This window comes from Zeus faber (genome assembly GCF_960531495.2).
Source record: "Zeus faber genome assembly, contig: SCAFFOLD_36, whole genome shotgun sequence".
NCBI classification, from domain to species: Eukaryota; Metazoa; Chordata; class Actinopteri; order Zeiformes; family Zeidae; genus Zeus; species Zeus faber.
Window position 1 is genome coordinate 324789 of NW_028293165.1, and position 18164 is coordinate 342952.

At 42.1% G+C, this 18164-nt stretch overlaps 1 protein-coding gene and 1 pseudogene across 2 annotated transcripts; both read right to left on the reverse strand.

Annotated features, from left to right (window-relative positions):
- Positions 1–6343: 6343 nt before the first annotated feature.
- On the reverse strand, positions 6344–6673 carry LOC307247623 (histone H2B 1/2-like; the record flags this gene model as incomplete). Its single annotated transcript, XM_080024665.1, has 1 exon — positions 6344–6673. One exon carries the CDS (start codon positions 6671–6673, stop codon positions 6344–6346), a length of 330 nt encoding a protein of 109 aa, XP_079880791.1.
- A 425-nt stretch (positions 6674–7098) lies between these two features.
- Positions 7099–17436, reverse strand: LOC307247624 (histone H3.2-like; annotated as a pseudogene). Its single transcript has 3 exons — positions 17385–17436; positions 16106–16253; positions 7099–7377 (listed from the first exon to the last, which is right to left on the reverse strand). The product of its transcript is annotated as a histone H3.2-like (transcript).
- Between the last annotated feature and the right edge of the window lie 728 nt (positions 17437–18164).

The window sequence follows — 18164 nt, forward strand, 5'->3', positions numbered from 1 at the left end:
AAAGAAGAGGAACAAGAACAGGAGACTCTGAGAAAACTCAACCAAATACAGTTGGTGGATAATAATAACAAGAAAAAGAAACAACTTGTGGTTATGCAGAGCCAGTCACAACGAAATCAATTACCACCTCAACCACAGCAAGGACAGATTCAGGTTCTACCACCTGTGGTCCTCACTTTCTCCTTTCCACAGCCAGTTTTTGACCAACCACATACATGGAGAGGTAGAGGTAAAGAGTACGACATTGAGAAAAGTGTGCCACATGTGACTTTAATGGTGGCTGAAGGATTTGAGCAGAAGCATATTGGAGAAACCATGGCAGAAGCTGAGGAAGCCATTTTTTCACCAAAAAAGTAGAATCTTGCTATCTGGATAAGTGAAGATCAGAAGTTCATGAAAATCATGATTTCAGCTCAAGGACAAGGACAACCACAAATGATACAGATGACACATGAGTCAATGTTCAGCGCTAAATTGGACTCAGACAGTGTGAGAAAGGAGACGCTGCAACAAATTCCAGAATGTTTGTTGTCACATAGTACTGACATCGAACTAGTGAAGTCAGCCCAACCGGTGAGAGTTGAACTGAGACCAGGAACCAAACCTCCTTGGATGAACCAATACCCACTAAAGGAGGAAAGAATCAAAGGGATTGAACCAAAAATTGAAGGACTGTGAAAAGCAGGTGTAGTGGAAATATGTTTGGATCCTCAGAGCAATACACCTATATTGCCTTGAAAGAATCCAGATCAAATCCACATGCCTTGCTAGCCCGAATTTCTCCAGAGGCTACACACTTCACAGTGCTGGATTTGTGTGGAGCATTTTTCTGTGTTCCATTAAGCGAAGAAAGTCAAGGGTTGTTTGGATTGACATACAAAGGACAAACCTTCAAGTACAAGAGGCTCCCCCAAGGTTTAGAACATAGCCCGCACATTTTCAATAATGTGTTGCTGGATGACTTGGCTGGGATTGATGAGATCTTGAAAAGTACTGTCAGTATGTGGACGACATCGTCATCTGTTCACCAGATATGGAAACGTGCCATGAGGACTCAATCAAACTGTTACAGCTATTGGCAGACAAAGGACACAAGGCTTCTCAGAAGAAGCTACAGTATTATCAAGAAAAAGTAATTTATTTCGGTCAAACAATAACCCATGGACACAGACGAATCTCTGACAGTCATTTGGAAGCTATTCGAAAGACACCAAAGCCTAGAACAGTCAGAGAGAAGATGATGTTTAATGGTATTGCAGGATATTCTTCAGCTTGGGCAGAAGATTATGCCTGCCTAACAAGGCCTTTCAGAGCCATGATAAAAGAGACTGGGAATGCTCAACTCCATTGCAACCTCACCTGGACGCAGGAAGGTCTTATGGCATTTGAAACGATCAGATAGAGGCTACAAGAAGCTCTAGCGTTAGCGCTGCCAGACTACTCTCAAAACTTTTTGCTGTATGTGGCTACGTCCACTGCAGGCAAATATGCATGTGCAGTTCTTTGTCAGCCCACAGGTACAGAGACAAGCCCTCAACCTGTTTCGGATTATTCTACTGCCTATTCAGAAGTATAATTGGGGGTACAACAGTGCTACAGAGCAATGGTGGGAGTTTATCTACTGTATGATAAAGCATCATCAGTAACTATGGGTTACCCAGTGACAATTCTTACCCATCAAAGTCTCTGAAATCTTTTGAACTTCGGTAAATGTACATTGACTATGTCTAGGCAAAGAGGCTATTATAGGCTCTTAGAGCAGGAAGATGTCACCTTAGTATGGTGTGTCATGGTAAATCTAGCTGAGAATTTACCAACACCAGAGGATGGAGAGCCACATGACTGTGTTCAGGAAGTAGAGAGATATGCAAAGCTCAGATCAGACTTGCAAGCTTTCCCACTGCATGTGTCAGATGTGGAGTATTGGACTGATGGGTCCTGCTCTCGTATAGGAGAAACATGTAGTGCTGTTTACGCAGCAGTCGAAGCCCAGGGAACTTAATTTGTTGTTGAGAAAGCAGAAGTAATACCACAACCTGCTTCTGCAAAGCTTGCTGAGCTTTTGGTCCTGACTGTAGCTTGTCTATTGGCCGAAGGCAAGCGAGTGACAATATATACAGATTCTGCATATGCACATAATGTGTGTCATTTATTTGGATCAGTGTGGAAAAATCAAGGATTTAAGAAAACCGATGGTTCTCCGATACATCATCATGCCCAGATTAGGAAATTGTTGCATGCAATGATGAAACCAAAGGAAATAGCTGTAGCTAAGTGTGCAGCACACAAAATGGACACGTCAAGGGTCACACAAGATAACAAAGCGGCTGATGAGTCTGCAAAAGCAGTTACAGGAGCAAACAAAGCAGGCAAGGTTCTTCTGGTCACCCATGAAGCGGACCTGGAAGATAAAATCACGCTCAGAGAATTGATTGCGATGCAAGAAGAGGCGTCAGCCATAGTTAAACAATTATGGTTGGACCGAGGGGCCACACAAGATTCTGCTGGTCTGTTTGAGAAATCATGAAGGACTGATGGCAGCACCCCCCGACCTACTAGGTCTGATGATTAAGGATGCACATGGGTTATCCCATGTTGCAAGGGGGGAGGTAAGGAGAAAAATCACAAAAGTGTATGGTTTTTGGGAACCGTATTTGCTTGAGCAAATTGATTATGTCAAAAGCAGATGTACAATCTGTCTTAAAAACAATGTTTGGAGGGTGTGATGAGTCCACCCGGTCACATTCCAACTCCGACAGGTCCTATGCGTGAGTTGGTTGTGGATTTTGTTGACATGATAAGACAAAATCTTCGTATCTTTAACCCAAAGCGTGAATCATGCCACTAGACCAACATGCCTCAAAAACCTTAATGGCAGCCTTTGGTTGTTGTAGGAAAAATCTCAGGAGAGTCAGGTGTCAGTGGTTTATATCTATAATCCAAGCTTGTATAGCTTTTTTCCCATGAGATGGCACTGATTCAATCAAGTTTATTTTGACAGGCAAACTGTTACTGTAAAACAAACAATTTCGTCTTGGTTCACAATGACCTACTTCGGATGCAGGTTAGAATGAAGGAAAATAGGGATGCAAAATTAACTCAGGCCGGTTCTGAAGAAATAGCATACAGCTTTGTGCCAAAGGCATTTTAATGGGCAAGTTTTCATTGATTGCTTATTGATTTCAAATACTTTTATCAAGCTCTGCACAATTAAGGAGTTCTTGCATTCAAATAAAAGCTCACTTTCTGTAATACACAATCAACTTGTTAAAGCAGGGCATGGAATGACACATGAGTTGTCAAACAAGGACAATGCTTGTTGAAGTGCTTAGAATGTGTGACCTGAATTCATAGAGGTGTGTCAGTGGACTTTAGGAGAGCAAAGAGTAGAACTCAACTGAAGTAGGTTCCACCGAGATTTGAACTCGGATCACTGGATTCCAAAGTGCTAACCATTACACCATGGAACCTCTCACACCCACCACCTAGACCAATGAGCCAAGCACATCTGATGTTGCCTCAAAAAACAGAACGGCAGCTTTAGTTTGATTGGTTGTAGGCAAAATCTCAGTCAGCTGTCCATGGCCTTGATCGAAGCTAGTATATATTTTTATTTTCTTGCATTCAAATAAAAGCCCACTTTCTGTAATACACCTTCAACTTGTTGATGTAGAGCATCAAATGACATGTGAGGTTGTCAAACAAGGCTTTTTGTGAACAATGCTTTTGTAGCTGGCTTTGTAGCCATGGTAAAGTCCTGGGGCACTTAATGTGCTTGCTGCAGATATTGCAAACAGGCAGTATCATAAAGAAAACACTCCAGGGTTCTCTGATAGCAATGTCTCTAGGTGATATCACAATAATCATTAACTCAACTTCTGAGCATTTCTTCAACAACTAGGCAACTAGTCACATTTAAATAAGAGCTAATCAAAATGATTCTGGTTATATAGGGCACTCTATAATATCTGACAATAATTGTAATGATGGGGCTCAATATAAGGTACAGAGCTAACTTCAATCAATGTTTTTTTCATTAATATGCTTGCATGCATTTCATCTCACAATAATTCCAATTTTGCCCATTAAGAAATTGTATTTGTAAGTGTATTTGTCAGTTAAATACAAATTGCAATTAAGTCCACGGATGAATGATTTAATTTCTAATTTGTCTAGTGCGTCTAAGAGTTCAGTGGAATCCTTCTTTAGCAGTTGTGATTGTTCTCTGTGAATATCAAAGAAACTACATGCGCAGTGACTTGAGTTGCTGTCGGATTTGCCGATATAATTGCGTTTTTTTTGTGATTGATCTCATTGAATATTGCACCTGGGAGGCAGTATGTTTTAATTTTCTTACGACGAGTCGACACAAGCATTCTTATCCTATTACAAGTCCCCTTAGGACTCGAGACTCAGCGGTCAGTCAGCTACATTCATTATCGTACTACATTTGATGAATCGTCCCGTACTAACGCAGGCCGGGGTGTCACAGTCGGTCCCCAGGGCCAGACAGACGGCGACGATCTAGTACCAGTGGAAGGGAGAGAAGAAGCTGACCACCACCTGGGAGCTCCTCGGAAGACGGCCCAACTGGGGTCCCTGAAACTGAAGGAGGGCATACTCTGCCTTCAGTCTAACAATTAAGAAAGGAGCTACGATGATCCAGAGCAGGAGGTGTGCGAAATATTGTGAACTTGTAGTAAACATTTGTATGGTTCATATAACTAAGTTATGTTTTAGTAAAATTGTAGATGGATCAGGATCAGTTACTTTGATTTTCCATCTGACCTTATCTGATTTGTTAAAAAACATCACACTGGATAGGAATAACTCAGTTCTGCAAGATAGAAATGGTGCTGATGAAATGTAAAATGAATCCACTTCAATTGGAACAAAGAACACAGTGAAGATGCAAATTGTATTGTGAGTAATTTTTAAATGAAGTGGCAAAATACCTTAGGAAAAAGAATAGTAACTTATTGAAAAGAGGTAGAACTGCATTTTGTCTGCAATATTATCATTTTTATACACTGTTTATTTTTGAGATATTATTGAAATAAATTTTCCAACAGAAAGACTAAAGCATGTTTGTATGACTTGCAGCGTAGGGCCAGTGTGGCCTCCTCTACGTCCGCTGCGAAGCTTTAACACCAGGACTGAAGCACAGGGAGTCATTACAGCTTGTTCTACTCGTCCTGCGAACATGAGCGGTCGTGGCAAAGGAGGCAAGGGACTCGGGGAAGGAGGCGCCAAGCGCCACCGCAAAGTTCTCCGCGATAACATCCAGGGAATCACCAAGCCCGCTATCCGCCGTCTGGCTCGCCGTGGCGGTGTGAAGCGTATCTCAGGTCTGATCTACGAGGAGACCCGCGGTGTTCTCAAGGTGTTCTTGGAGAACGTGATCCGTGATGCCGTCACCCGCACCGAGCTCAGAGCTATGCTCTGAATTGATTTAGTATTCTATTATTTAATGTCAAACATGGATGACTTATGAATTCCGTATTAGATGAAGCTGCAGCTTTATATTTATGCTTTGCTTCCTATGAATCGATTCTATTCAATGTCAAACATGGATATAGATAAGTGGAGTATTTCTTGTATATGCGCCGTATTTGTTTTGTTTATGTTTCCCATAAATTGAAAACCAAATAAACATATGCAGAGATTAAGAAGAAACAGTCTTTATTTATCACGCAACACACACATGCTGGCCGGTGAAATGGATTCTCTGCTTTTGACCCATCCTGGCTTGTCCTTCCTCTGGGGGCACAGCCAGGAGCAGTGGGCAGCATATGTGGACGCGCCCGGGGACCAGGTGATAAATGTCCATTGCTGGTCAGACAATGATGGGTGCATGTTTTTGGGTCCTTACTGACGTGAGGTGGAGGAAACCCCATGTGAGCACGGGGAGAACATGCAAACTCCACACAGAAAAGCTCCCATTTGGGAGATAACCCACCAGAGCACAAGGCCAACAGCGCCCCAGGCGGGAATTGAACCCAGGAGCTTCTTGCTGTGAGGCAGCAGTGCAATGCACTGCGCCACCGTGCCACTAAATATATATATATTCCTATAGATATATAGGAATCCATGTTGGTTGAACAATACAGGTATAAACTTATATTTAATAGCTGATAATTAATATTTATGAATTAATATAACAAAATCTAGAGTAATCATTGTATGAAATGTAATCTTTACTGGTGTGTTCATAATATATTTATAAACATACAAGAATGAATAATGCACTTGTATCATGTGACTTTTGAGAAATTGAAAAGCCTTTGTGAGAAAGCGTGGGTGGTCCTGAAAAGGACCTTTGGTTTCAGGGTGAGCACTCGGATTACTTGGAGCTGGTGTACTTGGTAACAGCCTTGGTGCCCTCAGACACGGCGTGCTTGGCCAGCTCTAAGGGGAGCAGCAGGTGGACGGCGGTCTGGATCTCCCTGAAAGTGATGCTGGAGCGCTTGTTGTAGTGGGCCAGGCGACAGGCCTCACCGGCGATGCGCTTAAAGAACATAGTATCCGGATGGACCTGCTTCAGGACCTTGTACACATAGATGACGTAGCTCTCCTTCCTGGTCTTTCTGCGCTTCTTGCCGTACTTGCTGGCGGTCTTGGATAGGGCTTTCTTGGAGCCCTTCTTGGGCGCTGACTTGGCGGGTTCTGGCATTATGAAGGTACAAGGAGACAAGGCACTAATGACCAGTTTCTAGTGGTGCTGTTTCCTTTATAGAATCCTGATGTAAATGAGGCTCTGTGACCCCTCAAAGTGATTGGGTAGAGTTTGCAAGTGACACCGGGAATGCCGAGGACAAGAACACGGTGTTTGAGGTTTGAAAACAAATTTTGGTAAATTAAGAGTTTATATAAACACAATATCACTAAATTGTATTAATATTTTTTATTCAAAAAATTCACATCGTTTTACGCTATTGAACATGACATACCGACAAGCACAACGTGGGATTGTGCAAACAATGTGCAACCATTATCGGATCGACCACCTTTGTGTCACCTTTATAATGAATTCATATCTTTGAAGACTGTGTGGTGGCCCTTAAAAGAGGCGTTTGTGTTGAAGTGCGGCGCGTGTGTCTAGGCGCACTCTCCCCGGATGCGGCGGGCCAGCTGGATGTCCTTGGGCACGAGTGACTCTTGGCGTGGATGGCGCACAGGCTGGTGTCCTCGAATAGGCCGACCAGGTAAGCCTCGCTGGCCTCCTGAAGAGCCATGACAGCGGAGCTCTGGAAGCGCAGGTCGGTCTTGAAGTCCTGAGCGATCTCTCTGACCAGGCGCTGGAAGGGCAGCTTGCGGATGAGCAGCTCGGTGGATTTCTGATAACGACGGATCTCTCTGAGAGCCACGGTACTGGGCCTGTAACGGTGAGGCTTCTTGACTCGCTTGGCGCTATTACGGGCAGCTTTGGTTGCAAGTTGCTTCCTGGGAGCCTTCCCCCCCGGTGGATTTACGGGCGGTCCGCTTGGTTCTGGCCATCGCTCAGGCTACTCTCAACTGGTTTAGGAACAAGAATGAATCGCAGCGGTGGAGCTCAGATACATATATAGTCCCTTCTGCGCTCGTGCTGTGTGCTGATTGGTCCATGGCGGTTGTCACGTGACCATGATTCATGAAAGTTCCGCCAAAACATTTTGAATGGTTGACGTTTTTTATTAGTTCATGGAGTTATTTTCAATAAACACTGATGATATATTTATATGCTAAATATGTGTCATGGAGTAGAGAAAAATATGTATTATAATATAATGTAATTTTAAAAATATATATATGAAGTGAAATCTTATACTATCACATCAACATAAATAACTGAAATGAATAATTAAATGAATGAACATTTAATTTTTATTTTAAAGTTTATAAATATATATTATATAAAAACGTTTTTTTATTATATATATATCTATATATATAAGAACATAATTGATATTATTATTATGTATTAGCAGTGGAATATGTTTATTATGAGTAAAAACTGTCAAGTATTATTATATTATAATTATTTTGATGATTCTCTCTACAGGCTCCACGTCAGTGTTGAGCCACCAATGAGTGTTATTTTCTTTTGAATATGGATTTATTATTATTATTGTTTCTAAAATGCCAATTTTTCCATCGATAGTTGTCGAAGACGTGCTCTCTATGAGGGTGTGGAAGGCTCTGAAAAGAGCCTTTGTGGGTCCAACGGGACGGAATGAATTTATTTCTTCTTTGGAGCTGTCTTCCTTGCTGCTTTGGGCTTTGGGCTTTGGACTTTGGGCTTTGGGCTGCTTTGGGCTGCTTTGGGATTAGCTGCCTCAGCAGTACACGGGATGGGATAAGGGGTCTGGCAGAGCAATTGGATAAAAGTAGTTTGATGACGTAGCAAAATCGAATGCCATTGGATATGTTGCTCGCTTAAGATGGTGGTATTTGTAAGATGTTTGGCGACGTATGTTGTACTTTCATCCCAAACAACACTGCTCCTGACGGCAGAGTGACCAAAGCATTTGTTGGACTGACAGCCTTGTCTGAGGAGATGACCGAAAATGCAGGGATAGATAATCTATTCACCAAATGTCTAGAGAGCATGTTTGGTAAATGGAGTGGCATGTTACAATCAATCCTTATATCATTAGCAGTAATTATTGCAATTATAGCTACGTGTGGTTGTTGTTGTATTCCATGCATTGGAGGGTTGTCTCAAAGACTCATAGAGAACGCCATGACTAAAACTATGCTGTACACACAAGTTCTTAATGATGACAACAATTGAATGATGAAAACAAACAATGACAGTACAAATGCAAATTATGAATTTATGATGAAACCCAATCAGGAGGATTTTAATGATCTAACCCCTGTTCAGGATATGCTCAAGATTGCAGGTTCAGATGTCGACCTCAACTTTGCTGGAGTCTGATGGCCAAAAACGAAAGTTGACGCAAACCACACCAATGGAAATTCTTGTAATGACACAAAAGTTTAATTACATAACAGGTTTTGATGATGACGATGACGTCCTCCGCTTCGTCTGACGACTGGACAGTTGAAATAGGATGCTAAAGGCAATGCACGGGCCGGGGCACGTCTTCAGCAGCTCTCCATTCCCATATTACCCACTCCGTTATTAATGCAATGGGTAGAGAAAAAATTGATTTTGTGTCAATCAGTTTCTGATGAAAAGTGCATTGATGTTCTGACTTGAAGGTTTTTGACCCCATTTTTGTGAATGTAGCTATGGCCAAGACCAAAGAGCTGTCAAAGGACACCAGAAACAAAATTGTAGACCTGCACCAGGCTGGGAAAACTGAATCTGCATAGGTAAGCAGCTTGTTGTGAAGAAATCAACTGTGGGAGCAATTATTAGAAAATGGAAGACATACAAGACCACTGATAATCTCCCTCGATCAGGGGCTCCACGCAAGATCTCACCCCGTGGGGTCAAAATGATCACAAGAATGGTGAGCAAACATCCCAGAACCACACGGGGGGACCTAGTGAATGACCTGCAGAGCGCTGGGACCAAAGTAACAAAGGCTACCATCAGTAACACACTACGCCGCCAGGGACTCAAATCCTGCAGTGCCAGACGTGTCCCCCTGCTTAAGCCAGTACATGTCCGGGCCCGTCTGAAGTTTGCTAGAGAGCATTTGGATGATCCAGAGGAGGATTGGGAGAATGTCATATGGTCAGATGAAACCAAAATAGAACTTTTTGGTAAAAACTCAACTTCTCGTGTTTGGAGGATAAAGAAAGCTGAGTTGCATCCAAAGAACACCATACCTACTGTGAAGCATAGGGGTGGAAACATCATGCTTTGGGGCGGTTTTTCTGCAAAGGGACCAGGACGACTGATCCGTGTGAAGGAAAGAATGAATGGGGCCATGTATTGTGAGATTACCTCCTTCCATCAGCAAGGGCATTGAAGATGAAACGTGGCTGGGTCTTTCAGCATGACAATGATCCCAAACACACCGCCTGGGCAACGAAGGAGTGGCTTCGTAAGAAGCATTTCAAGGTCCTGGAGTGGCCTAGCAGTCTCCAGATCTCAAACCCATAGAAAAGCCTTGGAGGGAGTTGAAAGTCTGTGTTGCCCAGCCCCAAAACATCACCGCTCTAGAGGAGATCTGCATGGAGGAATGGGCCAAAATACCAGCAACAGTGTATGAAAACCTTGTGAAGACTTACAGAAAACGTTTGACCTCTGTCATTGCAAACAAAGGGTATATAACAAAGTATTGAGATGAACTTTTGTTATTCACCAAATACTTATTTTCCACCATAATTTGCAACTAAATTCTTTAAAAAAATCAGACAATGTGATTTTCTGGATTTTTTTTCTCATTTTGTCTCTCATAGTTGAGGTATACCTCTGATGAAAATAACAGGCCTCTCTCATCTTTTTAAGTGAGAGAACTTGCACAATTGGTGGCTGACTAAATACTTTTTTGCCCCACTGTATATATATATATCCACTCAGAGAGCTGCTCCTTAGCACCTCTCTGATCCGACCCTTGTACAATTAAAACCAACATCTGAAGACCTTCGAATGACCTTCAGAGTTAGAAGAAACCAATATCGCAAGGAAAAGATTTTAGGTATATCATCTTTAATTCTTTCAAGACAGAAGTATAGGACATGCTTTTTGATAAAGCATTTTGAAAGTCCACTATCTTTCAGGGGTAAAAGTCCGAAGTGTGTGTGCCTGTGTGTGTGTGTGTGTGTGTGTATGTGTGGGTGGGTTAGGTTTATTTTTGATCAATCAAGTGGAGTGTCCGATTTACGTCGGACCAGTGCTGAACTGTGACTTATGCATTGTGAGCAGATGGGCTACATGATCCCCGTACTAGTATAAAGGACAAGTCTTTTACTTCTTCCCCGAGAGAATACTTCCGGCTTTGTTCTCTCCTGGACGTCCTAGGCAAGTCTGGTTTGATGCTGATTTGTGTAATAAAACTATTATTTGAATCAAGTCAGCATCAGTGGTCACTCCTTCTTCATCAACACATCAAAATCATCCAGAAACTACAAAGTGGCGTCAAGAACCAGGATGTGTTGGGCCTCATCTGCCACTGCCGCTCCGCTTCAGAAAATACCACTTAATGTCTCAAGGGTGAGTTTTTACTTACAATACGAGCTGTTACAGTATGTGGTCGGAAGCGGTTATGTTTAGTGCAGATAGGCTGCACTAAGAGCAGAGCAGATTGTGCGGAGATGAGAGATAATGTATTGATGTGCGAAGGGAGTTTCCGTCTAAATTGGGGTTTATTAAGTTGTAAAAGATGTAAATAAGGGGGATAAGAGAATAATAAACGAAGAAAAAGAGAATTAAGTTGAAATAGAGAATAGAGACGAGAGAAATAAAAGTTGAAGTTAAAAGTAAACGTTAAAGGCTTAAAAGATGTGGAGAAAGTTGAAGTAAAAAGTAATTGTAGAATGGCAGAACTAGTAGCCAAAAGTTCTTTGAATAACCATGCAAGATTAACGAAGACGGCCCGTATCTCCTTAAACAGAAAGACATGTGTACATGTGTAAATGCTGCGTGGAAGTTGGCCGAAGTCAAAACATAAAGCTAAGCGCTGTTGAAGTCTTTGGAGGATCAGATGTGTTGTTGGACAGACATATCTTTTCTTTTTTTCTTTTTGTGTGTGTGAGTGTGAAAGTGCCACATCTGGAGATGTGTGAAGCTTTGTGTAATGTTTTGTGTATGTGTAAGTGATATATATATAATATATGTGTTATTAAATAGGCATACATATGTGGTGAGCAGTTCAATAATACATAAAGAGAAAAATTTCTTGCACCTCGAGTGATAAACATATATGAGCCTGTTTACGGACTTTGAAAAGTTGATAATAAAGATTATGGGCCTTTCTTTAAGGACGTTTTATGAATATATATGAGCCTTTTTCTTTAAGGACGTTTGATAAATATATATGAGCCATTTTTCCAAGGACGGTTGTACATTTGATAAAGGCTATGAACCTTTACAGGACTTTATATATTTGATAACAAAATGAGCCTTCTGAAGGACTAGAGACACAGTCTGCCGACACATGCATGTACACATCCAGAAAAGAAAAGAAAATCTCCTGCTCTGAATTGGAAGTAGGATTTGTGAATTGTTTGATTAGTGTGTGTTTTTTTTTTGTTTTTTCTTTTTATGTTTGGGATGTGGGGCGATGATTTCTGTGAGTCCTGTCTGGTTCAAAGAGCACATAGTCTTGTTGGGGTGAAGGGAGATGCTGGTTTTTGATGCAAGAAAAGAGCTTTTGTGTTTCAGCTGCTGGGTGAGAAAAACAGCTATGATTTATGAGGCAGTGAGCTTGGCTGTTCCTACGGGAGCCAAAACAGGATGTTCACTCGCTGACAACCAGTCCATACTGGAAGCCTTTGCTAAATTTAAGAGGCGGAGCAAGGGGTGGTGCTTCATAGAGAATGGAACTTAGTTAACTCCTCTTGACAAGAGGGGCTGTGTTGAGCCCCTCCCCCCTCAATAAAGTGTTGCAGGATGACTTGGCTGGGATTGATCAGATCTTGAAAAGTACTGTCAGTATGTGGACGACGTCGTCATCTGTTCACCAGATAAGGAAACGTGCAATGAGGACTCAATCAAACTGTTACAGCTATTGGCAGACAAAGGACACAAGGCTTCTCAGAAGAAGCTACAGTATTATCAAGAAAAAGTAATTTATTTGGGTCAAACAATAACCCCTGGACACAGACGAATCTCTGAGAGTCACTTGGAAGCCTTTCGAAAGACACCAAAGCCTAGAACAGTCAGAGAGATGATGACGTTTCTTTTTTATTGCAGAATGTTCTTCAGCTAGTAGACTGACAGTAGAAGATTATGCCTGCTTAACAAGGCCTTTGAGAGCCATGATAAAAGAGACAAGGAATGCTCAACTCCATTGCAACCTCACCTGGACGCAGGAAGGTCTTATGGCATTTGAAACGATGAAACAAAGGCTACAAGAAGCTCTAGTGCTAGCGCGGCCAGACGACTCTCCAAACTTTTTGCTGTATGTGGCTACGTCCACTGGGGGAAAATATGCATGTGCAGTTCTTTGTCAGCCCACAAGTACAGGGACAAGCCCTCAACCTGTTTCGTATTATTCTACTGCCTATTCAGAAGTATAATTGGGGCTACCACGGTGCTACAGAGCAATGGTGGGAGTTTATCTAATGCATGATAAAGCATCCTCAGTAACTATGGGTTACCCAATGACAATTCTTACCCATCAAAGTCTCAGAAATCTTTTGAGTTTCGGTAAATGTACATTGACTATGTCTAGGCTAAGAGACTATCACAGGCTCTTAGAGCAGGAAGATGTCACCTTAGTATGGTGTGTCATGGTAAATCCAGCTGAGAATTTACCAACACCAGAGGATGGAGAGCCACATGATTGTGTTCAGGAAGTAGAGAGATATGCAAAGCTCAGATCAGACTTGCAAGCTTTCCCACTGCATGTGTCAGATGTGGAGTATTGGACTGATAGGTCCTGCTATCGAATAGGAGACACATTGAGTGCTGGTTATGCAGTAGTCAAAGCCCAGGGAACTGAATTTGTTGTTGAGAAAGCAGAAGTAATACCACAACCTGCTTCTGCACAGCTTGCTGAGCTTGTGGGCCTGACTGTAGCTTCTCTATTGGCCGAAGGCAAGCGAGTGAAAATATATACAGAGTGTGCATATGCAATTAATGTGTGTCATTTATTCGTATCAGTGTGGAAAAATTGAGGATTTAAAAAAAACGATGGTTCTCCGATACATCAGCATGCCCAGATAAGGAAATTGTTGCATGCAATGATGAAACCAAAGGAAATAGCTGAAGCTATGTGTGCAGCACACAAAATGGACACGTCAAGGGTCACACAAGATAACAAAGCGGCTGATGAGACTGCAAAAGCAGTAACAGGAGCAAATAAAGTAGGCAAGGTTCTTGGGGTCACCCATGAAGTGGACCTGGAAGATAAAATCACGCTCAGAGATGTGATTGCGATGCAAGAAGAGGCGTCAGCCATAGATAAACAATTATGGTTGGACCGAGGGGCCACACAAGATTCTGCTGGTCTGTGGAGGAATCATGAAGGACTGATGGTAGCACCCCCCAACCTACTAGGTCTGATGATTCAGGAAGCACATGGGTTATCCCATGTTGCAAGGGGAGAGGTAAGGAGAAAAATCCCAAAAGTGTATGGTTTTTGGGCACCGTATTTACTTGAGCAAATTCATTATGTCAAAGGCAGATGTACAATCTGCCTTAAAAACAATGTTCGGAGGGGTGTGATGAGTCCACCTGGTCACATTCCAACTCAGACAGGTCCTATGCGTGAGTTGGTTGTGGATTTTGTTGACATGAATAAGATCAATAGGAGGTAAAAGATACATGTTATTCGTCGTGGATAGATTTTCATGGTGGCCTGAGGCATGTCCAACCAAGCGTAAAGATGCTCAGTCAGTTGCCAAGCCAAGATCTTGTGTCGTAAGGTCATTAGCAGGTGGGGACTTCCAGATCGCATATCCTCAGATAATGGGAAAGAGTTTGTGGATAGAACAGTAAAATTAATTCAGAAAAATGGGAATTAAACAACATTTAGGAGCTGTTTATCATCCAGAAAGTCAAGTTATTTGTGAAAAAATGAATGGTGTGCTGAAAAAATCGCATTGTTAAAATTTGTCAACACACAGATCTGAATTGGTTAATCATATATTGGATTAATGTTAAAGTATAATGCAAAAGGGAACTTATTATACAGTATTTGATGTTTGTGCAAGATACTGGCTGGTGATTCTTTCTTTAAGGACCAGTCAGAGGATGGCTGTGTCCAGAGATCCTAACAGCCTGATGGATTTGAACACTCAAACATGGGCACTCCAAAATGGAGGAGGAAAATGAATGACAAATTTTTGATTTTTTTCTGAGGTTCTAAATGTACGCACTAATATGTAACATCCTATACAGTTTTCTAAACCCTTCGGCTTTTTCTGTTAATTGATTTGGAGTACCTTAGGTGGTTGCTTAGGGCAGAGGGACCGTGAGAGCATTTTCCTGTCTTGATTATTTGCTGGATGCACTAAGAAAGGAAGCTGCCTGATGGGTTTTTCGCTCTCACACTCCACAAATTTTCTGTATTGCTGCGACTAAGCATGGTCAGAAGGGTATTTTATAATCAATTTTGTTTGTTATTAAGTGATTTATATTAAGCCAATTAACATCATAAGTTCAATTACTCTTCTCTCTGTCGAGACTTTGTATAGTCTCGAAGGGGGGATCATGAGGTGTCTGAATGAGGGCCCTGGGTTCTCAAGAATCAGAGCCCATTCTATAGTGATTGTATGGTATAATTACTAACGTATGTTACTTTTAATTTATTGCTTCCATGTCATACGGAGAACAAAAATAACGTGTCTATTCAGAGGCCCTATGGGAGAGAAAATGTGTTGATGCCTCCAGCCTGGCTAGAGGAAGAATTGTGTAGATTTACGTCGGACAAGTGCTGAACTGTGACCTATGCATTGTGACCAGGTGGGCGACATGATCCCCGTACTAGTATAAAGGACAATTCTTTTTTGTAGTTAAGTAGTAAGACATAAAAAAAAAAGATCTTTTATAATGTCCCATCTTACCTCTTGAATCCTAAATCTTGTTTCTCATTCTCTTTTTCAATCAAAAAGGAGCATGTTATTCAAATTGCTCTCATATTATAACCATTCACTGCATTAGGCACAATATAAGTCTTTTTAATAATCAGATAAAGGTAAATTTACAGATTCTTATTTTCAAACCTCAGTCTCTGTGTTCTAGTCCTCGAAAGCAACTGGAGCATGCCCAGTGTCACTTGCAGATTCTACCGCCAATCAATTAAAGTATTGTGATCAGACGACGTTATAAAACGATAGTGTATTTATAGTAAAGTGTAATTAATTGCCATACAGCAGATGGTGGTATGTTGTTCTGGTCGTTTAGCATGTCGTATTTGTGTTGAGTATGTGCCTCGTCCCACACAAAGCTTAAAGAAGGAGGCTCTTCACAGTGGAGGTGGGGCCCTGAAAAGGGCCTTTGTTAAGTGGAGCTGTTGCAGTTTAACCGCCGACACTGTACAGGGTGCGTCCCTGCCTCTTCAGAGCATAGACCACATCCATGGCGGTGACGATCTTTCTCTTGGCGTGCTCGGTGTTGGTGACGGCATCACGGATTACGTTCTCCAGGAACACCTTGAGAACACCGCGGGTCTCCTCGTAGATCAGACCTGAGATACACTTCAAACGCCGAACAAGCTGTAATGACTCCCTGTGCTTCAGCCCGTGGTGTTAAAGCTTCACAGTGGACGTAGAGGAGGCCACACTGGCCCTACGCTACAAGTCATACAAACATGCTTTAGTCTTTCTGCTGGAAAATTTAATTCAATAATATCTGAAAAATAAACAATGTAAAATTATTATGATAATATTACAGACAAAATGCAGGTCTACCTCTTTTCAATAAGTTACTATTCCTTTTCCTTAGGTATTTTGCATCTTCATTTAAAATAACTCACAATACTTACTCACATTATTTAGTTAGTTTTATTAGGTTTGAAAGTTCAATCTTGCAGAACTGAGTTATTTGTTTCCAGTGTGATGATTTTTTAACAAATAAGAAAAGGTCAGATGGAAAACCAAAGTATATGATCCCGATCCATCTACAATTTTACTAAGACATGACTTAATTATATGAACCACACAAATGTATAAGACAACTTCACAATATAAAATATAAGGCATTATTCCACAGATGCATTTAATTTCACTAAATATATAATTTAAGATTCAAGAGATTCAAGATTCAAGATTTTTTTTTGTCACATACATATACATACTTTCATACATATATGCAGTGAAATGTAATGCAACACACCCGGTGATAACACACAATATGTCCTAGGAAAAAAAAAAAAAAATCTTTCTAACAGACCGACTAATTGACTCCTAAAACGTAATACAGTAAGTTGAATACTAATAGAATAAAATAAAAATATATAGAATAAAATAAAATACAATAAAAATAAAATGAAATAAAATGGAATAGATAGAGGGAATATGCTTATGTATATACAGATATGTGCATTAAAGTGGCATGTGAATTAAAGTGGCATGTGAATGTGAATAAAGTGAGGTAGTATTTGGGATAATACAGCATAGTATACAACAGTACGGCGCAGCAATACGGCATCACGAACAACCCTACAGTATGCTACATACAGTACAGTAGGTAGTGGAGCCTATGTGTATGGCTCAGTGAGGACCCCTGGTGAGGTCAGCATTGACAGTTCTAATGGCTTGAGGGAAAAAACTCCGTCTCAGTCTCTCTGTTCTCGCTGTGTGACTGCGGAGGCGCTTGCCTGACCGCAGCAGCTGGAACACTCTGTTGTAGGGGTGATGAGGATCCTTCATGATCCTGCGGGCTCTGCTACTACACCTCCTGGTGTATAGCTCCTGCAAGGGGGGAGGGTAGTTCCAGTGGTACGTTCAGCTGAACGCACCACCCTCTGCAGGGCCCGCCTGTCCTGGGCAGTACAGTTCCCAAACCAGGCAGTGATGTTGCCTGTCAGGATGCTCTCCACTGCTCCAGAGTAGAAGGACTTGAGGATCCTCACGAGACCCGGAATTTCCTCAGCTGCCTGAGGTGGTAAAGACGCTGCCTCGCCTTTCTCACCAGAGTGTCTGTGTGTACAGTCCATGTTAAGTCCTCTGTGATGTGGACTCCCAGATATCTGAAGCTGCTCACCCTGTCGACAGAAGTCCCATTAATCCACAAGGGCGCGTGCGTCCTCGATTGTGATCCACGCCTAAAGTCCACAATCAGCTCCTTGGTTTTGCTGACGTTCAGGTGTAGGCTGTTGTCCTGGCACCAGAGTGACAGGTCAGCCACCTCCTCGCGGTAGGCCTTCTCATCGCAGTCGGTGATCAGGCCCACGGCCACGGTGTCGTCAGCAAACTTGATGATGGTGTTGGAGCTGGACCTGGCCACAGAGTCATGTGTGTACAGGGAGTACAGTAGGGGGCTGAGGACGCAGCCCTGGGGGGATCCTGTATTCAGGGTGAGGGAGCTTGACATGTACTTCCCCACCCTGACCACCTGGGGGCGGGCTGTGAGGAAGTCCAGGATCCAGGCGCACAGC